At 39.1% G+C, this 24,708-nt stretch overlaps 1 protein-coding gene across 2 annotated transcripts in view; it reads left to right on the top strand.

The window, feature by feature from the left end:
- The window catches only part of GBE1 (1,4-alpha-glucan branching enzyme 1), a 177,852-nt gene that overhangs the window by 50,542 nt on the left and 102,602 nt on the right, over positions 1-24,708 (top strand). For both annotated transcript variants that reach the window (XM_032191794.1, XM_032191787.1), the window contains exons 4-7: positions 18,427-18,552; positions 19,944-20,079; positions 22,447-22,537; positions 23,012-23,221. In XM_032191794.1, the coding sequence (XP_032047685.1) occupies positions 18,427-18,552; positions 19,944-20,079; positions 22,447-22,537; positions 23,012-23,221 (563 nt within the window). The remainder of the gene's footprint in view (positions 1-18,426; positions 18,553-19,943; positions 20,080-22,446; positions 22,538-23,011; positions 23,222-24,708) is intronic.

Here is a 24,708-nt window from a genome sequence, read left to right on the forward strand (position 1 = left end):
CTCTCATGTTAAACTTCAATTATTATGTTTTACAAGGAAGCATTTGTATTATAGTGAAGTAGTTCGATTTGATATTTTGTGTGCTTTTTAAGAATACTCTTCTATTGACAGTGCAGGCTGCTATATATTTGAATGATTTCAGTGATAGCTGAAAAATATTCATAGGTGCCAAGTTCAGTTCAAAACCAGGGCTGGCACCATGGTCACCAAGTCTTATTTTGTAAAACAAAAACAAAACCCACTACTACTATTGTTTTGGGGTAATTCTGTAGTCCAAACAAAACTCTTCTTAACTTTAAATTGTGAAAGGGGAACTGCTTTGCATCAGAACATTTTAACATACGCTAACAATGTTTAAAACACCTGAAAATAACTTATGCCTTTGAGGCTCTGGGGAGAGAAAAGTTGGTTGTAAATAACATTTTTAAAAATTCATCTTTACAGTTTTTTTACCACTGTGTCTAGTAACTCGTAGAGCTGCATGCTCTGTGTTTAACTTATAAACCTTGAAAAAGAATCAAATGTAGTAAGCAAGTAGGTTAATCAGTGTCAGGGAACCACTGATAGTAAAATTAATCAAGTGTAATTACTGCCAGTGATGAAGTAGATGGCGTTGCAGTTGACCTTACTGATCAGACAGTCCAGTGGCATAGTATCAGGCTGGTTTCAAGCTCAGATCTCATGCATTTCAAGCGGTCTGCAGGCAAAATTAGGTGTTATTAATTTCAATATGAAAACCCAGTAAACTTGAGTAAGTGGAATAACAGACTTGTGGTTAGAATGCTAGATATAGAAGTGTTCAAGATGTGTTTTTTTTTTTGTGTGTGTGTGTGTGGTTTTTTTTTGGTGGGTTTTCATTGTTGCTTTGTTTTTATACAAGATGTAAAAAGGTTATATGCAGGAGAAGGAGCACTAGCTGATGTGCTTCAATAGGAACGTCTCTTCAGGAAGCTTCCTATTTGCATTCTCATATGTATAAGCAAACAATTTTATTATTTCCTGCTTCCAACTTAGCTGTGTGTGTGGAAAATACCCTTGCTTATACTCTAAGTTCCACATAATTTAAATTTCATGTCATGAATGGTGGATGGGTGAGACGAAACAAAACCCCTATGTTTGCAACATTGAGCAGTGAGTAAAATGAGTATTCTGCTGCACCATGCTATGTAATCTGTGTGCAGCAAGGAGCAGACGTGGTGTTGCTGGCATTTTAAATTTTAGGGAACAGGATTTAAATCATTCAACATATCTATTTCCATATCATTTCTATTCAGTACCTCAGTGGTGCTAAATGGGAAGTAAAGCCTCAGTTAAATATGTGGCAATGCCCTTTGTTTCATTGTTTGATTGTGAGCCCTGACCCTTTAGCAAGCTATTGTAGACTTTTCTGTGTTAACTACAGATTAAATTTACTAGCTGGAGGAGTTGTTACCTCAGTGGAGGATAAATGGCCTCTTGACTTTGTTTACCAAATCCAAATAGGCAACGTGCTCCTGGGCACATAGGAGAGGTTGTAGCAGGGATGAAGCATTGTAATGCAGTGGACTGTTGCTCTTCAGAGCCTTTTTTGTAAGCTGAACCCAGCAATTCAGAATATTCTTGTTCAGTTATTTTGGCAGGCTTAGTTCTCCTGTGACTTGAAGATTGCACAATTCTTTGGCAGGAGGTTTTGCTATTTAAGAATGGTTTGCTTTTAGTTTACCCATACAAGATGAATCGTGTCAAGTGGTATTAGGTATATAATAGAGCAACCAGTTTTTTGGAGGGAAAGGAGGACTTTTCAAAAGGAAGGGGTCTTGCAATAGTTGAAATCTGAATGTCCATACTAAATTTATATAAACATGACTGTTTTCTTTTAGAGTTTCTTGTTTGTTTTAGGATAAAGACACTAATTAGTTAAAGCTTTTAACACTTTATAGTGTGACTTACTGGTGATTTAGAATTTCTAATTTGGGGATGTATTCATGTCTAATATTGTTAAGATTATAAGCCAACGAGAAAGCAGAAGATTAAAACTGTAGTATTCTAGTGGACCTGTTCCATACTGTGTATGCTAAAGTCCTGTCAGATGGAATCTGTGATGGCAACACAGGAGATGGCTTCAGAACTATCTGCATTTTTCGGTTATCCACCAAGGAGGCTGTGACAAAAGTTGACAGACTTTTGAGTTGTTGGGGAGGAGGACAAGGAAAGTGAAAGCACCATTGGGGGCCATTAGCTAGCCCAGTCACCTGGAAAACACTGTAGGAGTATGTCACGGGAAACGGTGGCGTTGAGTGTGACCTACTTCATCTCCAGAAGACAACTTGCTGTCAGTTTGAAACAGTTGTGGAGGGGAACACCAGAAGGTATGCATGCTATGCCACAAACCACCCAAAAGCAAGGTGCATTATGCAGCAGTTGTCCTTTACAAATGCTTTATAGTAGAGGATAAGTAATACTTAATGCTTGGGTGCTTCTATTACATACTTGAATAGCTTCTTTTCTACTTGACGTGGCTTGAAACAACTCTAATAAGTTGCACTTATTGTGTGTAATGTGCTTTATAATTATGGTTGCTTTTCAAATCATGCTCTCCTACCCCAAGCCTCTGTTATGTAATACATATATGAATGTTTTTATATTATGCATACAGTTTTTATACTCTTTAGTATACATCACCATTATGGTAACTTGATTCTGGTTAAGTCACAGTGTGCGGGGAGGGGGAGTATTTCTTGAATTGTGTATTTTAGAGACTCTAGTTTTCCTTCAACTTTTATTAACTTGATTTTGAAATAGTTTTTCAAACTATTCTAGGCTGTAAGTTTGAATGCTATCCCGCAGTACAAATGTGTTTCTAAAAAATAATCTATCTGTAAACACCTAGTGGTGAAATGCCTAGTGGTGTCATCTTTGTGTAGCTAAGGGTTATTGAACCAGTTATTTCTTCATGTACTTTATAGTAGTTGATGGTTAAGTGAAGTACTGTCTTTAGCTTTGTGCCTGTTGAACTGTATTGGGCCTTGTTTGTTTCAATGTAATACTGCTTTCAATATTAACAATGCTCCTGTTGTTTCCTTGATTTTTAAGTTATATTCTCCTATGTTATTTGTATCTCTTTCTGCATAGATGCTTTTGTAATAAATAGTAGGCTGCTGTCATCTCAGTCTTTTGCATTGCACTATGTTTCAATAGATACTGTATTTTCTGTAGGTTTATATTAGTATATAGGCCTGATAATTGAAACAGGAAGGGGGGGGGGAGGAAAGAGGTGAGAGAACACACAAAAATTGTTATTGTTAAGATAGTCTAGTAAACTAGTTCAACACGCTATGTTCTTCATTGGAATTGAAACACTTGCTGAATTCAGAAATGGAGTTATATCTCCCTCTTTTGGAAAATTGGGGCATGACTTGGCTTTGGAGTTAGTCTTTTGCTTCTGTCATACCTGGATTTTATTTATTTTTAGTTTTCCAAGGGGCGGGGGAGGATGGAAGAGTTTTGAACAGATATAAATACCCCTGATAAGTTCAGAGTCTAATAGCTAGTGTGATATATTTGCAGAAAAATAATCTGCACAGAAGATTGACGCATGACTTCTGAACCACAGGTACTCCTCTGCAGAACTGTTTTTAAACATAAAAACACCTGGGGACTATTCACATGTATCTAACAGCTAATTAGCATTCTCCCAATATTTGTTGTAAATTACTGTCCCTTTAGCATGTTTCTTCAGAAAATTACTAGGAAGAGAAAAAAATAAAGCAGGCAGCTTTGTCTTGACTGATTTTTGTTAGACTAATCTTAAATTGACGAGGAAAAAAGTTGCAAAGGGGGAACTTGGAAGAATGTGACTGGAATGTTCAATTTTTTCTTTCCAATTTATCTGACCTTCAATTTATGAAGGATAGCAACCTGACAGAAGCAACATGCTTTCAATAATTTCTGAAACTTCTTTTCAAGGTTTATACTCAATTAACTTGATAGCAAATTACTTCAGTGACCGTAAGCACCTCACAAGAAATGCAGGCACCTTGACTGAAATGCTTGATGCATTGGTTATCTGTAGCTTTAGAATCTAGAAGACAGTGACACTTTTCAGTGGAATTTCAACATGTAGAAATCTCCAGTTTTCCTTGCTTTCTGCCCTACTGATTTGGTTAGAAGATGATCTGGGATGGTACTTCCATCTGTGGAGAAGATGGAGTGTCAAACAGTTGCTGATCCCTCTTGGGCCCATCTTGGGCTTTGTTAGGTGAGCGCATACAGGAGCAGGAACTGTATGGCAGTAGTGAAGAAGCAGCATTTGCTTGTTTATTCCTTGCCTTCTATTGCAGAAGCTGCTAAAGCATCGCCCAATTTGTCTGGACTCTGTCAAATCTATCAGGTTGAATAAGACAATTCCAGAATAAAACACTTAACAATGCTTTTCTATCCTAAATTTTTGGCAGGTGTTTTTATTTTCACTGTATGCTCTTTGAAGGTAAGTGTGGGAGGCAAGGAGCTCTGAATTCTGGTCCTGGATTCTCTGCCAGATTGCATTCCCTTACTGAAAAGTGTCCTGCTGTGCTCCCATGTATTGAAAACATACTGCAATGTCTGTCACCTTTAGAACAGGGAGAAAACCTGCTTTGGAGTATTTTGAGCATGTAGTGAAATAGTTGAGCATGCTACATTTATCGGCCAACTGTGAAGCTGCTTCAGTTTGCTCTGTGAGGTTTAGTTAATAAACCTGGATGAACTGAAAACAGTATACTTTGTTGGCTGTCTAATACATGATTGCCTGAAAAGTAAAGTGACTTCTCTATAACAGAGGGTGGAAGTCCTTTGCTTACAAACGAGTATGAAAGAGAAGGGTACTAGTTGCTCTATGGCTTCCTGTGTGTGTGAAATGCAGGGTTGCTGATACGGTTTTATTGACTCTTGTAAATATGCTCAATTTGAATCAACCACTAGCAAAAGATGGTAATCAGAAGCATGTATTCTTATTGAGTATTGGATACACTTTGTGGAATGGAGACACACAGGGAAAGGTACTTTCAATTGATTGTAAAGTTTCGCTTCTCTATTTCTGTGGCAGCTTGAGGTGTTTCAAGAAGGAAGGATGAACAATTTAAGAAAAAAGAAAAATGATCATATAGCAGGATTGCTTCAGTGACTTGAATGCAGGAACAGGCTTTGAAACTGAACAGCAGTTATGAAGTAAAATATAGGATCGGGTTTCCTTACAGCAGCAATGTGATTTAAGTATAAAGTTTTAGAGAGTTTAAATTGGTTCAGATTCTTTTGTATTCTTGTAAACTTGTGCATTCTCTCATTTCCCTTATTTTAGTGAAAGTAAAAAATGAAAACTTGTCTTTGTCTTATATATTATACTACATAACATCTTGGTATACAAGCTATTTTTCCCTTCCCCATGTACTTGGAGCAACTGAGGAAGGGAAATACTGTGATGTTTAATTTCTAATAAATTTCATATAGCAGAAAGATGATTACCTTATTGCAGCATGTAGCTTAAACTTTCCAGAAGGTATTCAAGACCTAAACCTGACATGCTTTTAGGTTTTTAGTGGGACTTATTTTCAAATCAGGTGCATGTTGCTGAGTTGAGGTGTTTGCACCTGTGTTCTTGTGGCTTTTATTTTTTATGTGCAGATAATCTTGTCTCAGAAATGAATAAATGTAAAGCTAATCATAGAATATCCTGAGTTGGACGCGACCCACAAGGATCATAGAGTCCAACTCCTGTCACCACACAGGTCTACCCAAAAATTCAGACCAGAGCACAGTCCAAGTGCTTCTTAAACTCCGACAGGCTTGATGCTGTGACTGTGACTGTGTCCCTGGGGACCCTGTTCCAGTACACAACAATCTACTTGTTGAAGAACCTCTTCCTGATATCCAGCCTGAACCTCCCCTGTCACTAAATAAATTACCAAAAAAAAAAAAAAAATGCTGATTGCTTTATTTTATGTATTACAAAACACTTCATATTTGGTAAAATTTTACAGTTTATACTCTTTCTTCTTATGGCCTGTTGAAAGGGGGGGGGAGAGAGGAGAAGGTTGAAAACTGCAATGAGAAACTAAGATATAAAATATAGAAATAATAGCTTATTGCCCTTATAAATATTAAGTTGATGACATTTCCATATTTATATTAAAGGTAGTCCACTCGCTCGTTATATTAACTATCGTTAGTTTGACCAATTTAATTTTACCATATTAAAAGGCACGTATACCAACAATCATTCTAAGGGCTTTCAAGCTATTAAAGTAATGAAATAATAATAGTGTTTTAGAGCAGCTTATTGGCTTATGTATCTTTTCTAGTTCTCTCCTACTCTTTCCTGTCTGTTTCCGCAACTCCAGTATAAATGACAAACCACTATAACAAATTTCCTAAAGTGCAAAAATACCATTCTTAATTTCACATCTGTAAGAGGTGTTTTTTGTTTTTGTTTTATCGAAAATGTTTTCAAATGAAAATGAGTACCTCAAAACCAAATCACGATGTATCAATGACAGCTCCTTAATTTTTGATGCTTGGTCCTGTTTCATCAGCTGCAGGAAAGAGCTGTAGATGACTTAAAGGAGTGTGCCATAACAATGGAAAACAATACTTGCATGGGGAACTTCAGGAGCTGAAAGCTAAAGGAGTAAGCACTGGGGCTGGAAGTGGGAGAGAGATTTGTATATGATCTTATGTGCAGCTTTTACTTGAATGATTCTGCCACTGTTCTGAAGACCTGTGGGGAAGATGAGGTAGCCATGTGAAGCCAACGTGAAAATGAGGATGAAAAGTTAGCACAAAAAGAAATGAGATATTCATGAAAGTAAATTTTAAACATGGTGTCATTTACTGTTATTGCATGGTTTAATCTGTTATAATGATAGCACAATCACATTAAGCTCCATTTTGCACGTTTATATTTTGTTTAAAAAATTCTTACTTGTCCCCAAACGGCATTAGATTTGTGAAACTTTCAGATTCATTGTTTTAGCTAATTCAAGGGAAAAAAGTGTGTTTCAAAGGTATAAAAAGCCAACAAATTTCACTGAGTCACAGTAGGTTGAAAGTTGCCTGAATGTAAGTGCTTAGTTTTTACTTTAAATGTTAGACTTCTGCAAGGGGCTGGCAGATCTGCTGTAGGCCACATGGAAGGCCTATGCTACTTTGGAAAGGCAGAAAGAATACCGGGGTATTTGAGTCTCCAAAATGTTTAATATCTCTGAAAATGGAGGCCACTGAATCTCTCTTGTTCTGCCTTGGAAGCACCATTAAATTAAATGGAACCTATTGCAGTTTCTGAATTACTCCAGTTTGTTATTGCCTCTTCTGAAAGGTACTAGAGTGCCCTCAGAATGATGGTTGGTCCCCACTGTGATAAACTGCTTTTGAGAATGGTTCCAAGTGTGTTTTGATGAAGTTTAAATCAACGTACTTAGTTTTACCCTACAGCTTATTCTCCATGTCACAAATTCAGTACACTCTAGTGGGACAGACACCTTGTCGTTTTGGTAATAACATTCTTGTGAGATTGAGATCCTACTTTTCCTATTAGTCCAGCGTTACTAAAATTGGATTGCGTCTTTGCACACTAGTTTTAAAATAACTTCAGTGATTTTTGGTTACACATTTGCCATACATTTCAGTTTTTCTGGTGATTTTACTTACTCTGGAAGTTTTAACATCAGAATTAATCACTTCAGCAGAATTGATGCTTGAGCCTCAGGTCACTTTTCACTATCACGGGTGTACTCATCTGTGAAATCTACTGCACTAATTACAGTGGTCTCAGATGCTAAACTTCAAATGTGATGAAATTTTCAGATAAAAATGTTGAGAAAAAAAAACACCCAACATCATTATAATGGAAAATGTAAATAAAGCATGCATTTTTAATCTTCATGTATGAAAGATGAGCAGGCTTAGTGTAGGCACTTCATTTTTGTTTGATTATTACGTATATATAACTTATATTTGTGCCAAGTCTTTTAGTGAGTAAAATGACTTTTAAATGATGACTTTTGAAGGATGTTTTCAGTGTCTTTCTGACACTTGTGTGTTTGTGTGAAAGCATTTACTTAATGTGTATACATACTGATACTTCATTTGTCATATGATTCTGGCTTCCAAGGTTGCCAGGGATTTTGAGTTTATTCCTGTTGTGTGAATATATTTACCAGTGGGGGGAGGAACAAAACAAAACAAAACAGGTGAGATATCTAACGTTAACATAGGCAAATACTGTATGACTAACTTTGAATTTTCCAGAATCTTGCAACATAATTTTCCAGTGGGTAAGATGACTTGGAAAGTACGGGGAAACAGGTAGAAGCCTCTTTTTGTACAAAATTCTAAATCGAAAGTAAACACTAGGCTAACTGTTGTAAAACGCTTGTCTGACTTGTTTTAAACAATAAACAAAAACGTTAGTAAAGTGTATTTAACATCTAAAGTACATGCTATATCTATTAAATGGCTACTGCAAAACTTCTGCATACTATGCTTGTTTATGACGCATAGTAACTAATAGAATCACACACACAGAATTTCTAGGTTGGAAGAGACCTCAAGATCATCGAGTCCAACCTCTGACCTAACGCTAGCAGTCCCCACTAAACCATATCCCTAAGCTCTACATCTAAACATCTTTTGAAGACTTCCAGGGATGGTGACTCCACCACTTCCCTGGGCAGCCTGTTCCAATGCCTCACAACCCTTTCAGTAAAGAAGTTCTTCCTAACATCCAACCTAAAACTCCCCTGGCTCAACTTAAGCCCATTCCCCCTCATCCTGTCACCAGGCATGTGGGAGAACAGGCCAACCCCCACCTCGCTACAGCCTCCCTTGAGGTACCTACAGAGAGCGATAAGGTCGCCCCTGAGCCTCCTCTTCTCCAGGCTGAGTTTAACTAAGTTTAATTATCTTTTTTTTTTTTTTTTTCTATCAACCTTATTTGTATTCACAATTGTATGTACATAGGATTATAGAGTGGTAAGTCTTGGAAAGGACCTCAAAGAATACGTAGTTTGAGCTCCCTTGCCACGGGGAACACCAGGTTGCTCAGAGCCCCCATGCAACCCAGAATCATAGAATATCCCAAGTTGGACAGAACCCACAAGGATTATAGAGTCCAACTCCTGTCACCACACAGGTCTACCCAAAAATTCAGACCATATAACTAAGAGCACAGTCCAAACGCTTCTTAAAGTCCGACAGGCTTGATGCTGTGACTGTGTCCCTGGAGACCATGTTCCAGTACACAACAACCCACTCGTTGAAGAACCTCTTCCTGATATCCAGCCTGAGCCTCCCCTGTCGCAACTTGACACCATTCCCTTGGGTCCTATCACTGGTCACTAAAGAGAATAGACCTGTGCCTTCCCCTCCACTCCCCCTCGGGAGGAAGCTGTAGACCGTGATGGGGTTTCCCCTCAGCCTCCTCTTCTCGAGGCTGAACAGGCCCAGTGACCTCAGCCGCTCCTCATACATTTTCCCCTCTAGGGTCTTTTCTACCTGTGTCGCCCTCCTCTGAACACTCTCTAACAATTCAGTGTCCTTTTTGTGCTGTGGTGTCCAGAACTGCACACAGTTCTCGAGGTGAGGTCGCACCAGCGCAGAGAGGAGCAGGACAATCACTTCTCTCGACCGACTAGCAATGCCGTGCTTGATGCACCCTAGGATACAGTTGGCCCTCCTGGCTGCCAGGGCACACGGCTGGCTCATATTGAACTTGCTGTCAACCACAATCCCCCGATCCGCTGCTCTCCAGCGTCTCATCGCTCAGTCTGTATGTAGGGTTGCCCAGCCTTGAACACTTCCAGGGAGGGGGCATCCACAGCTTCTCTGGGCTGCCTGGTCCAGTGCCTCACCACCCTCAGAGTAAAGATTTTCTTCCTTAGACCTAATTTAAACCTAGCCTGTTTTAGTTTAAAACCATTACCTCTCATCCTGTCACTACCCTCTCTGACAAAGAGTTCTGCCCTAGCTTTCCTGTAGGCCTTTTTAGGTAATGGAAGGCTGCTATATAAGGTCTCCCCCAATTCTTCCCTTCTCCAGGTTTAACAATCCCAGCTGTCTCAGCCATCCTTCCTAGGGCAGGTACTCCAGCCCTCTGTTCATTTTGGGGGGTCCTCTTTTGGACATGCTCTAACAGGTCTGTTCTTTAAAAGCCAGCAAAATGATGCTGTATCTTCTTGGAAGGCAGCAAAAATGAAAAAGAAATGGTAAGGAAAATTAGAAACAAGTTGACTTTTTTTGTTGTTGTTGTTGTTGTTTGTTTTTTTTGTTTGTTTGTTTGTTTGTTTTTTAGGATTTTCTTTAAGTATTAAATAAGTGAAATAGTTTTGTTGTCATTAGAGGCTAATATTCTGCCGCTTTGCTTGTTCCACTTCACAAATGCATGTCGTTACAGTAGCATGTATTTTAGAGTTTTATTAATGGGGCTGCAGGGTTTATATAAAACAGTATACTGTGCTTCTTCATATAACTTAATTTAAGAGGGACATATCTCATAAATGAAGTAGGTAAATTCAAAGGCCAATTTAAATTGGCCTGTTTAGCGAACATTCTGATTTTATACATGTTTAGAGAAAGTTGTAGAAATAGGAAATATGAACCTAACTATAAAATGTTGATTGTCTAATCTGTAGCTAGCTTAGCTATGGTTGTGCACCATAACTTTTCAAAATTATTTTGAAATGAGTAAAAAATCAAATTTAGGGTAAAAATCAAGTATCCGCTAAAGAAACTCATAGGTATGTTGTCAAAAGGGCTGTGTAATGACTATTCATTATTGTTCATGAATACATAACCTGTAGTGGCATGTGCAGCATGTACATGATGCCTACATCATATATCTGAACACTACAAAGAATGAACCATACCAAATGCTTTAGCTATGTAGAACAAGGGTTGTTGTTTGTATCTCGGTTTTACATATATGTTTTGTATAATTACCACTTTTATAAAATAACCTGATTTCTAATTGTCTCAGGAAATGATGAGGCAGATATGGAAATAAAGGCTATTGGACATTTAGTGGTTTTTATCAGCCTTGGGATGAATTGCTGTTTGTTTTGGAGTTTCTTCAACATTTTGCAGCTTGTTTTGCTCATGCTTCAGCTAAACATGATGGTATAGGAGTTCAATCTTAAGATAATTTCTAAAATGCTATCTGTAGTATTTCTATTTGTAATTTATTATAATCAACTTTCTTCCATATAGAAGAATAATAAGTTACAGAGCATGCTAAAGGAAAAGAAAAGTTTCATAAATATTATTCATGTAAAACTAAGTAAAAGTTAAGTAAGCATAGGAACCAGAATGGAAATCATTGGGGATCACTTGGAACAGCTCTAAAGAAATTTGATTTTGCTGCTGTAAACCAGAGAAGGAGATTCAGCTTTACCAATGTCATTACCATAATGATTCATTTTCTGAGTTAACAACAGTCCTCTTGACTATACTTTCTCTGTATGCACCTTGTGATGTTAAAAAATGAAGGCAACACAGGGGACATTAAGGTTTCTACTGATGGTAATCACGGTGAGGTTCAACCAGATACAGCCATAGCTGCATCTGAAAATGCTCCTTGTTTTCAGAAGACCGTGAAGAAAGTAACAGATGTATTTTCTAAATACTTGTTTAAAATAAGTGCTTCCCTTGACTTTAGGGGTTTTCTGACACTTGCATCGTTAAATCGTATGGCTTCTATTGTTGAATACATTTCTTCAGAACGTGAGTTTTCATTTCAATTTGTGTAGTTAAACTGTAAATTGAGTTGTCCTAAATTAAAAGCAAAGATAAAAAAATATTTAGATCATTTGCAGTTAGGAATCAAAGAAAAGTCATTTCTTCATTGAAGTTGTGTGTAAACCCAACATTTGCAGAAAATCATATATTAGCACATCGTGTTTGTGGCTGTATCTTATTAGTATTGCAGCATATGAGAAATACATGTGAACTTCTGCTTCTCAGGAGTTTTATTTGCTGCTGTTAGAATTCTGGCAGAGACAGCTTGTAGGAACTTCCCTGTGTTCCTATAAAAGTCTGTAAGCTCATGAGAAGTCTAACCAACAAACTTGACCTGATAGATATCTTACATGCTAATGTTGTGTTGCTCAAACTGACTTTTGAAGAACTGATAAATCAAGCACACTGATGGCTCAGAAATGAGGTAGAAGTTCAGTGAGTTTGAACTGAGTGTGCAATAAGAGAAGTTCTGTGATTTTGGATGTACAGAATACAGAGATGAATTAAACTCTTTTGTGCAGCATAACTGTGGAAGTAACTGTATGCTAATTTAAATGTTTCTAATTTGTTGTTTTCATGAGTTTATTGCGTAATGGATTAAATTATAAAATGCATGACTTGTTTTAGTATTTCATAATAGAGTACACCCCCTTCCATCATTTTTTTTGGATTAAACCAGACCTACATCTAATTAAATGATGTTCTGTATTTAGTTATCTCATATTAAAATGTGCCCACTTCTCATAACCCTGTGTAGTAATAAATTACACAAGTTTGTTAGAGGAAAAAAGGAATGCTAAGATTAGCTAGATATGGTTATTATATGCAGTAATTATCTTATTTCTGTTAGATAAATTGGGACAAATTAATAAAACAAGCAATAACATCAGAACTGTGATATCAAAAAGAGTAGGTAGGTAGAGTTATTTGCAACTTGTATCAAAGCTTTTGGGCAGAAGGTTCTTTATATTGTTGATGAAACTTGCAAAAATACCCTTTTGGCCAGCTTTACTAGCGCAGCACTCTGGCAGAAGGAGTTTTTCTTGCAGCTGTGCAGAGTTTGCAATAACTTATTCTCAACTTTTTGGATGAGATGGTTAGTGACCATTACTTCTTTCAAAACCTGTCTGGAAATGGTAGTGAAGCTCAGTGTGCTAACAGAGCTCAGTCTGTGATAATACACACTGAAAGGCACAGCAATCACAGTTCCGTGCTTTATTCTACCGAATTCCATTAATCTGCCATGTATACTTATTTTCATCTTGTTTTCTACTGTGGTTGGATTGTGAATGCAGATAATCTGTCAAAATAATAAAACACTTGCCACAGGCACAAAGGCAATAGTTTGATAATCATATCTGTCCAGATGTTGTCTTAGGAATTAAGAGGAAAAGAAAACAACAACAACAAAAAACGGAGCTCAGCCTTCCACCCTTCAAGACTCATTACTATGTCCATAGCTCTCTTTACAGCCACCAACAAAAACAAAGCTACAGTCAGCATCTTAACAAATGCAGAATGAGGAATTTTTGGTGGAAGACCTCAGTGGCTTATGTTTCTGGGTTCTATACTTGCAAGCCTGTTTTGTCATTGCTTGAATGGCAGACAAAACTGTAGGCAAGCAAAACTATACTGACAACAGTTTTCCTACACTGAGGAAAGGGGTGAGAGAGAGAAGGATTCCTTCAGGATCTCAATAACAAAGGTCTGACAACTGGCTTCTTAGGATAACTTCTTTAATAAGATGGGGAAAAAGGGAAATACAGATAGTGAGTCTTGCATCGTTCCCAATGAGGGGAATCTGCCCTCCTGTGGCACCAGGCAGAGCTCAGATGGATTGTCCCATGGCACGCTGTTGGGAGTGGAACTGATCTCTGGAGAGAAGTGTTCCCTTCTGATCATTTGAGCTAATTTATACCTTCCACACCTTGATCCATATACAGCTTATCTTTTGAAAGGTTGTTGTAAATTACAGATTATATTAGTAATGTACAGGCTTAGTAAGACCTAATTACATATCCCAGAGTGGGCGTGGCCTGTTGAGGATTGCTGAATTCTGGAATATAACATCTGGAAGGATTCCTGGTACAATGCTGTCCATCACGTCAATCTTGCTTTTGTTATGTAAAATGATAATACTCTAAAAGAGCTAGGTTTCTTGTGTTTGGTCACTTTTTTTCTGACAAAGTGGAGTGTTCCAAGCTTTTGAAAGGAATGCCTTCTCTTATTTTTTGATTACGATGGTAAAGGTGTCCAGAGAAACTGAAAGACAGCAGAAACACAGAAATTTTAATTTTGTTCTTTACCCTCTTCTTGGCCTGGAAGCTTTCCTGTGCTTGTGTTGATATGTGATCCTGCTCTATACCATATCAGTCATGATTCACAAAGAAGAGAGAATTAAGATATTAAGAAATTAATTAAGATATTAATTCCCATTTGCTGAGGCGATCGGTTCCGGGGCAGACATGTTCTGCAGCGGAGCAGGGGACCGAGGCGGGCAGGGCTTTTTGTCCGGCATTGAGGCCACTCGGGGGAGCCGCCGGGACCAGGCAGTCCTCGCGAGGGAGGCTGACGAGGCGCGGGCGGAGCCAGCAATGCCCCCTCCCAGGCTGTTTAAAAGTTTCCCCTAGGGAGTGCGAGCGACCAGGAGCGCGGCGAACAGGACGGGCAAACAGGGCGTGGCACATCAGAGGGCGTGGCGCGGCAGTTCGCGCGGGCAGGGCGAGCGGGGGGCCCATTGTCGCTCTGTTGCAGCTGCCTCTCCCTTCGGTGCTTGTAACCTGCTTGCGTAGAACCTGACCATGGTATCGACCAGGCAGAAAACCGTGGCCTCCGCATCTCGTGCGGCATCTCCAGCCACGGTCACCAGTGTTGCTACTCAGACGGAGGGCTCGGGGAAACACGCAGCCATCCAGGTCCTGGGCTGCAGAGTGTGCCCCAGCCTTCTGTCGGTCTCCGACAGCAGTGGTGGGTATGCCTGTGGGAGGTGTGCCCAGGTTGAAGAACTGCTCAGCCAGGTAGCGGAGCTTCGGGAGGAGGTGAACAGGCTCAGGAGCATCAGGGAATCAGAGAGGGAAATTGACTGGTGGAGGTGCACTCTACCCTCTCTGAGGCAGGCTCACGAGCCTGCCACAGCACAGGCGTCTCCTGTTATGCAGAAGACGGAGGTTCCCTCCTCCTGCCGGGCAGCGGGAGGAGACCTAGATCAAGAGGGGGAATGGAGGCAGGTGCCTATTCGGGGTGGTAGGCGAGCCCTCTCTCTGCCCACCTCACCTTCTCATCTACCCTTAAATAATCGATATGAAGGACTAGAACAAGACAGTCTAAATGACAAAGTAGATAAAAACCCGTCCCAGTTGGAGGGGGCGCCTAAGACAAGGCGACCTACACATCACATTGCCACATCATCCTTCAAAAAAGAAAGAAGGGCTATTGTTATGGGGGGCTCCCTCCTGAAAGGGACAGAGGGACCGATATGCCGACCGGACCCAACCTGCAGAGAAGTCTGTTGCCTCCCTGGGGCTCGGGTGAGAGACTTTGCCAGGAAAGTCAAGTGCCTGGTACGGCCCACTGACTACTACCCGCTACTGGTCTTTCAGGCTGGTAGCGATGAAGTAGCAACGAGAAGTCCGAAGGCGATCAAAAGAGACTTTAGGGATTTGGGGCGACTACTTCGAGGATCAGGGGTGCAGGTTGTGTTTGCCTCTGTCCTTCCGATAGGGGGGATCAAAGCTGAAAGGCGTGCTGTTCACATAAACTCGTGGCTTCGAGACTTGCCAGACGTTAACTGGGAATGCCACACGGCTGACACGAGCAAGTCCAGGAAGTTCATGAAGCACCTAGATGATAACTTCTTGATGCAGGTGCTAACGGAGCCAACTAGGAAAGGTGCCCTCCTAGACCTGTTGCTAGAAAACAGAGAGGGTCTGGTGGGAGATGTGGTGATTGGTGGCCGCCTCGGTCATAGCGACCATGAAGTGGTTGAGTTCAAAATTTACGGTGACAGAAGGAAAAGTGCCACCAAAACCTCATCCCTAGATATGGGGAAAGCGGACTTCAGGCTGCTCAGGGAACTAGTCAGCAAGGTCCCCTGGGAAACTGCTCTTGAAGGCCTCGATGTCCACCAGTGCTGGTCATTCTTTAAGCGATGCCTCCTAGAAGCACAGGATCAGGCAATTCCAAAATATCGCAAGTCAGGCAGGCAGGGCAGGAGGCCGGCGTGGCTGACCAGGAATGTTCTAATGGAGATTAGGCGGAAACAGAGAGTGTTTCGCTACTGGAAGGAGGGCCAGGCGTCATGGAAAGAATACAGGGATGCTGTTCGTGTTTGTAGGGAGAAAGTTCGTGTGGCCAAAGCACACCTAGAGTTGAAGCTGGCTGTGTCTGTGAGAGAAAATAAAAAGGGTTTTTTTAGATATGTGAATGGAAAAAGGAGAACTAAAGAATACATAGGGCTGCTCCTTGATAGGGAAGGTCTCCTCACAGACAATGACAAAGGCAAAGCAGAGACGCTTAACGCCTTCTTTGCCTCTGTCTTCAATGCCGATGATGGGCTTCGGGACCCAGGGTGCCCTGAGCTGGAGGGCTGGGACGGTGGGGATGACAAACTCCCAACCGACCCTGAACGTGTGCGGGATTTGCTACTCCACCTGGATCCCTACAAGTCCATGGGTCCGGATGGGATTCATCCCTGAGTGCTGAAAGAGCTGGCGGACGTCATCGTGGAACCTCTCTCAATTATTTTTCAACGATCCTGGGAATTTGGAGAGGTCCCGGTAGACTGGAAGCTGGCAAATGTTGGGCCGATTTTCAAGAAGGGTCAGAAAGAAGACCCTAGCAATTACAGGCCTGTCAGTCTCACGTCAGTGCCTGGTAAAATCATGGAGAAGATGGTTCTTGAACTTATTGAGGCGCACCTGGGGGACAAACCAGTCATTGGTCCCAGCCAGCATGGGTTTGTGAAGGGTAGGTCCTGCCTAACTAACCTGATTTCCTTTTATGATAAGATCACCCGTATGGTGGACCAAGGGAAACCAGCTGATGTGATTTTTTTGGACTTCAGCAAGGCTTTTGACACGGTTTCCCATAGGATCCTACTGGACAAAATGTCCACCATACAGCTAAATAAAAACATCATACGATGGGTGAGCAATTGGCTAACGGGCAGGGCCCAAAGGGTTATGGTAAATGGGGCTGCGTCAGGCTGGCGGGCAGTCACCAGTGGGGTCCCTCAAGGCTCCATTTTAGGGCCGGTACTTTTCAATATTTTTATAAACGATCTGGATGTAGGAATAGAAGGTATTTTGAGCAAGTTTGCTGATGACACCAAACTTGGAGGAGTTGTGGACTCGAATGAGGGTGGAAAGGCCTTGCAGAGGGATCTGGATAGGTTGGAGAGCTGGGCAATCACCAACCGCATGAAGTTCAATAAGAGCAAGTGCCGGGTCCTGCACCTGGGACGGGGAAACCCTGGCTGCACGTACAGACTGGGCGATGAGACGCTGGAGAGCAGCCTAGAAGAGAGGGATCTGGGGGTCGTGGTAGACAGCAAGTTGAATATGAGCCAGCAGTGTGCCCTGGCAGCCAGGAGGGCCAACCGTGTCCTGGGGTGCATCAAGCACGGCATTGCTAGTAGGTCAAGGGAGGTGATTGTCCCGCTCTACTCTGCGGTGGTGCGGCCTCACCTCGAGTACTGTGTGCAGTTCTGGGCACCACAGTATAAAAAAGACATGAAACTGTTGGAGAGCGTCCAGAGGAGGGCTACGAAGATGGTGAAAGGCCTGGAGGGGAAGACGTACGAAGAACGGCTGAGGTCACTGGGCCTGTTCAGCCTGGAGAAGAGGAGGCTGAGGGGAGACCTCATCACAGTCTACAACTTCCTCGTAAGGGGGTGTCGAGAGGCAGGAGACCTTTTCTCCATTAACACCAGTGACAGGACCCGCGGGAACGGGGTTAAGCTGAGGCAGGGGAAATTTAGGCTTGACATCAGGAGGGGGTTCTTCACAGAGAGGGTGGTTGCACACTGGAACAGGCTCCCCAGGGAAGTGGTCACTGCACCGAGCCTGTCTGAATTTAAGAAGAGATTGGACTGTGCACTTAGTCACATGGTCTGAACTTTTGGGTAGACCTGTGCGGTGTCAAGAGTTGGACTTGATGATCCTTAAGATTCCCTTCCAACTCAGGATATTCTATGATTCTATGATTCTAAAATTGCTTTACTAGATTGTTAGCCAAGTAAACAAATCAAGGTTCTCATCTTGGTTATACTGCATGTCTTTTTAAATTTATAAGAATATGTTGGTGTAACAGTGATGACAGAGGAAGTCAGGGAACCTATTGGTAAGGGAAGGCTCTTTTTCCCATTATTTATGTGAAGCTTACATATGTCTTATATGCTTACATATATCATATGTATAGTTTACATATATTATAAAGGTGAGCTTATCCTCACCTTTTAGCTTGTGCTTGTGAACATCATTTCTGACATGCCTGGTTTGTTATTCCTTTACAAATCTTGCCTGTGAATAGGGTTATTCTTTTTTGTCTTAACTAGCATGATGTATTTGTGTGTTCTTTAATTTAAACTTCTGTGTAGCATACTATTTCATTCTCTTCTATGGTTTACATAGTGGATGTTGCACGAATTATATTTGACTGCATTGGTACATTATGGTTGTTTTATAGGTGGTGATTCGTGCTCAAAATGGCGAACTCCTCTATCGTATTTCACCTTGGGCAAGATATGTAGTCCGTGATCAAGATAAAGTGAATTACGATTGGGTACACTGGAATCCACCACAATCATATATAGTAAGGCTTAAATACTGTTTTCAAAAGGTGTATGAAAATGTGTATCCCAACCTCTTTGTATTCTTATTTGGAAAAAAAATAGGCTTTCCACAAAAAGAGAGTTAATATACTAGTTAGAATAACCACCTGAGAAATGAAGGGTTTATGGTCAAGACTGTCAGAAACAAATTAATGATGGATGTTTGAGCTACTTTTCCAGTCTTCCATTGAACATATACATTAAAAAAATAAATAAAATCAATCTATTAAAATGGTATTACTTTTCCACATACTGGACAAATTCAATGGGTATTCCAAGGCTAGGTGCTCATGGTCCTTCCCTGATCCAGCAGAGGGACCTGGGTTTAGAACTAATTACCTACAAGTACAAAGTTCAGCTCCAGTAAGAAGTCAACACTGTATGAAGTAAGAAATAGTCATTAAAAGTAAAGTGTTTGTGCTCTGGTATAATTATGGTTTTTTTTGTATCAGGAAAATCCGCTTACAGATTTTAAATCCATCTTTTCATGCAGTGTTGCAACTGATGGGCAGGATTGACAACACCTTATGTGGTATGTGAGGAACACCCTAGGAAAACATTCAGAACTTCAGACTGGCATGTTATTATAGTTCACCCCCCCCCCCCCCCCCCCTCCCAAATAACAATATGCAGGGCATTCTTTGTGAGATATTGCTGACTTTTGAGTTGGGTTTTAGCACCCACCTCAAATGATGAAGTATCTGCTTGCCAGGGTAACTCGTATGTAAAATCTCTTTAAAAACAAAACAAAAAAAGCAAACATTGCATAATCTACAGTAACTTACATATTTATATATAAGTTACATATTTATATATTTAGATGTATAGTCCGTATGAATTAAGTGACCTACCCTGCTTCTGTAATGCTCTGTGACTACTAGATCCTCTATAGGAAGAGTAATTGAGAAAGAACTAGAAATGCAGCAGTTTTTATGACCCAGAGGAGGCAAGAACATTTAGGGTGCAGCAAGCCCTTACTGAGTTATATCAGATAAAAGGATTCGATTTGTTTTACAAGTACGGAGGTGCCCAGTGAAAGTAAAATACAGGTAACAAACCTTAACCAGAACTTTATGTTCTTCATACTGTCTCCTATAACTTGCTTACTGTTGACATATATATGTGTTTGTTTTAACTGATTTTGTTTTAACTTGTCAATCTCACTTAAATATTGAAATGACAAATAGAAAAAAAAAAATATTTTTTTTTTTTAAATTGGGAGAGGGAGGAATAAAAATCTTGGGGCGGGGGGAGGGAAATGTGTTTTGAGAATTAGCTTTTCTTAGTTTCTTCTTGAAAGAATTTTGTTTTGAAAAATAACTAAGTTGTATCCTGTTGCATCCTAATGACAACTGCTTTTTTTTCTTTATAGCGTAAGTATCGTTCCCCTGAGAGATTGAAAAGCCTAAGAATCTATGAATCTCATGTGGGAATTGCTTCCCCAGAAGGGAAAATAGCTTCTTATAAAAACTTCACATTCAACGTACTACCTAGAATAAAGGATCTTGGTAAGTAATAACACAGATACTTGCAGAGATCTTTTTTTAATGTGCCTGTGCTCTTATTAGAAAATGTAATTATCAAGTGTCTATTAGTTGTGTTGTTGTGTGTTTTGTTTTATTGGTTTTTTCTTTTTGCATTTTCAAATGAAAATGCAAAAATAGATTCTTTAGGCAGCAAAAATAAAGTGAAATCTGTGGAAAATAAATGCAGACTGAAGTAAAATATGAAACAAAATCTAATCAACAGATTTTAAAGTAAAATGTGGTTCTAAAGGCCTAGATAAAAATTGGAGGGCAATTTGCTTTCAGCATGGCTTGCGTTCCACTTGAAAACAGATCTGTTGTGTGATAGTCTTTGGGAAAATACAGTGTTCTTAATTGGTTTACTAATCTACATCTTGCTTTTTAGAGAAGACAACAAAATATATGTGGATAGAAAGGATTGTCCTTTTGTTTGACAGAAAAAGTGTGCTAATCATTTTTTTTCTATTGCTTAACAGTTGCTTTGAAGTGTCAGAACATGTTAACTTTAAACATGAGAAATCCTCTCTTAGAAAAGAACTTCTAGTATATTGGAGGGCATACATGAAGTGGCTGGCATGATTAAATCAAGAAGCACAGCAAACTGTTCATCTCAATCTGTCTAGTGATTTTTCTCATTTTTATTTTTAAATTCTTGAGTTGTCTTCTCACTGTTTATGTAATGGACAATATTAGAACTTGTTAACTTTTATTTCCTGTGATGAAATATGTTTTATTGCACTGAAATGTCAAAGGTTGACATGCATAGCTGATATCTCCATGCATGGTGGCTGTTTGATTGGTTGTTTGATTTTTACTTATCAGAGTGCCTGTAGAAACTATATGTCTTTCTTGTAGGGTTACTTGTTGTGTCAGTGTTGCACGAAGCATGTTTTTTTACCTCTCAATAAAGTTGACTTTGTAGGTAGGGATGAGTGAGTATGCACATATAGAGGCCCTCACAAAATACATTTGGATTATCCGTTAAATATCTACATGTATGTTTCTTTCACTGCTGTCAAGATATTTTCTTCTTTCCAGGAGGTTAATAGGTTTACCAGAACTATGGCATCTTTCTGCTTTACATACAGGTTGTTCTTTGGGGAGGAGAAATGTCATTAAAAGGCTGATATACCACTAAATAAAAGGAATACTAAATACAGAACATGATGGCTGTTGCTCTTATTTTAAGTGAGCAAAGTCTGTGGGAATTGTATTTCTTTTTTAGGAAAAGTTTTTAAGGGATATTTGATTCAATTTTGAAATATCTTGTTACCTGAGCTTAAAGACATCAGTATTTCAAAAAAGCTGAGATATTAATAACTTGTAGAAATATATGCATTAAAATTGCAAAATAGTAAAAATGAGATTCAGTGCAATTATTTTCAGAAATGCTGTAAATAAATACAGTGAGCTTGAATTATAAAATCGATGCATCTGACAAACTGCCGAGCTCATGCCATCTACTGATAACTTGTTTATGGGTGTGAAAGTTGAAAACAAAGCCAATAACAGAAGTATCTGTCTTACACTATAGAATGAAGTGAAGATTTTGGTTAAACTAATAAAGAGAAGTGATGCGGTTGTGGGTGTCTCAACAGACTGTAGGTTAAACTTAAAAGTTATCTTTTGACCATCCTTAATGGCTAGCTAGCTGCAGCGCTTATTTGCTGGCACTAAAGATATCTTGGTTCAAAAGTATAGTAAGTAGTTCCATTGTTAGTATGTTATTTTCCCCTTTAGATTCTCTCCCTTAATACTTCACTGAAACACTTTGAGTAATACAAGGGACACTGACTGCTACACTCCTGTATTGTCTTGGTTCTTTGGTAAACTCAGAACAAAAGTGCATTACTTCTGTCTCATCTTTCTTTTGAAAGATTATTATAGAGGGGGCATATAATCATTAAACTTTTTGTGAGTGGTAAGACTAAGACTATTACGAGGGATAAGGTATAGTGCATTCCTCCCACCCCATGATCAATGCTGCAAGTATCAAAAGTGAACAGATGCGCATAGTCAAATTAAGATTATATTTGTATTCTGAAGTCAAGTTAAGATAATATTTGCATAACACTCATTTTTAGATGCATTTCATCTCTCAGTTCTAGTGATACATAGATCACTTAAAGATAGAACTTTCCATTTTTAATGGAAAGTAATGCAAGTGTAAACTATTAAGTAGAACTACCTCTTGAGAGAAACTGAATCTCTAGTTAGGTGCTGATTATGCGTTACAGTTAAACCAAACAAAATAAGAGAAGGAATTAGTAAGTTACAGGAGTCAAATCCTTTTTTTAAATTATCTTTAACACTAGGGGTGTGTTTGTTTTTTGTCTTATGTTTCTATAGGCTATAACTGTGTTCAGCTGATGGCTATTATGGAACATGCATACTATGCCAGTTTTGGTTACCAGGTCACAAGCTTCTTTGCAGCATCAAGGTAGGTATAAGTACTTCAGCATCTCTTTTGTACTTTACCTTACTCCCCACCTGTTGAAATCTGTGCCTGCGTTTATTTGCAAGTAGTAGTTTAATGGAAAGTACAGGCTTAAGTATTTGCTTATAGCTTCCTCTTAAGTCTGAAATCAATTTGGCAGTGATCACCTGTTCTGTGAATCACTTTGTATATCATACAAACCAAAGCTATAACTTTAGCTGTCACGGTATATTCCAGCTAATCCAGCTTCAGCTGCATGCACAAATGTATTTTATAATTAAAAAAAAATAAAAAAATAACTGTCGGTTTTAATCAATAATTACTACTTCAGAGGGTGAGAAACAAAAACACTATATACGATTGGAAACTAGGTGATGAACTGGTGACATTTGTGTTTTTACTGTTAGTAATGGTAAGTATTTTTGGCTTAAGTTCAGATTGCCCCCCTTACAACACATTGCTTTTTCATGCTGATAGCCGTTACGGAACTCCAGATGATCTGAAGGAAATGATTGATGTTGCTCACTCAATGGGTATCACTGTTCTGCTGGATGTTGTGCACAGCCATGCATCAAAAAACTCCGAAGATGGTCTCAACAAATTTGATGGTACAGATTCTTGTTTCTTCCATTCTGGTCCTAAAGGAACTCATCAGCTCTGGGACAGCAGGCTCTTCGATTATTCAAAGTAAGTATGCAATGCCATTTCAAGTGTTTAAATGATAATTACCTCTTACAAGTTACATTAAAGCTGCACTACTTGCCAAACCGGAAAAAAAAGTCATTTGGATTGCTTAACAGTTACAATATGCTGAGTTAAAATCACCTATTTTGATAAATATTTAAAAACTAAGATAAAATGCATTCAATTTTTGTTGTTAATCTGTTATCTATGACTATATGTGAACAACATTTTGCAGGTATATATTTTTAATATGCAAACAATTATATGTAGTAATTTTATATATTTTAAATATATTCAATTATTTGTTAATATATAGAGAAATGACTACCTGTCTATAAGTATATACTGAATAATTCTGCATATATATACTCTATATTTAATTATAAAAGCATATTTAAGTAGAATATATATGTATAAAATATAAGAATAAGAAAAACTGAATAAAACTTGTAATCTCTGTAAATCTATTGTCAAACTGTTGGACTGTTGAAATGCATTAAAGGTTTTGGCCCAGGCCAAGTAGCTCTATTCCAAAACTTTACAGAGATGGATCAACAGTTAATACAGAGCAGAGGTCATTTTCAGTAGAGTAGGCAGATTGCTTGCAGGCATCTTGGTTTGGAGTCTAAAGAAATTACATGTAGAGTCTGTTCTGAGCAGTATGTCTCAGGTCTAGAGACCTAGTCCAGGCACACTTAATTTGCTAGTATAAATGTACTGTGTGCCAACACATTAATGCTAGGTGACTATTAGCATCTAGTTTGTGTACCATTGAGGTACTGGGTGGGAACTTGTATGCTGAATATTTAGTTGTTTTACATAGTGATAGGTGGAGGTAGGGGGGATGACAAGTAGCTAGCTTTTGTCTCCATTTTTTTTTTCAACTTCTTCCCTGAACCACCTTGATTTTAGCCTTTACTTGGCTTTGATTCTTCCCCTAAACATCCCGCAATAAGTTTGATGCAATCCCACAATCTCCTTAAAACACTTCTCAATACATTTTATATAGTTCAACAGACCTCTTATTCCATAATAAATTTGCTTTCTTTGCATCCTCTTGAGATGCATGATAATTTGGTTTTCTTATTTTATCAATCACAAAATTGTGGTTTAACCTCTTCAAGGTTATGCTTGAGTAGTTCCTTCAGTGGCTCATCACTCAGCAATTTAAGAGTTCTGCTCTATTGTTAATCTGTTTCTTATTAGGGTATGTGTGCTTGCAAGTTCAATTTACAGTTGTGTTTTTTTTTTTTTCCTTTTTTCTCTTCCTTGCTTTCCTTGAATTGCCATTAACTAGATATTGTTATGTTGCAGATGTCCTTAAACCTTGGATCAGAATTCTGTAGGTTCTGGTAGTTGCCAAAAAAAAAAAAAACACTCTTTTTATATTGTACTCATAGGCTATGCTCTTGGCTGACAGTTTCATAACTAATGGGGACTGTAAGTGTTTAAGAAGGTCACTCTTGCAGAAGTAATGTTACATAGCATAG

This window comes from Aythya fuligula, chromosome 1, assembly GCF_009819795.1.
Source record: "Aythya fuligula isolate bAytFul2 chromosome 1, bAytFul2.pri, whole genome shotgun sequence".
Lineage (NCBI taxonomy): Eukaryota > Metazoa > Chordata > Aves > Anseriformes > Anatidae > Aythya > Aythya fuligula.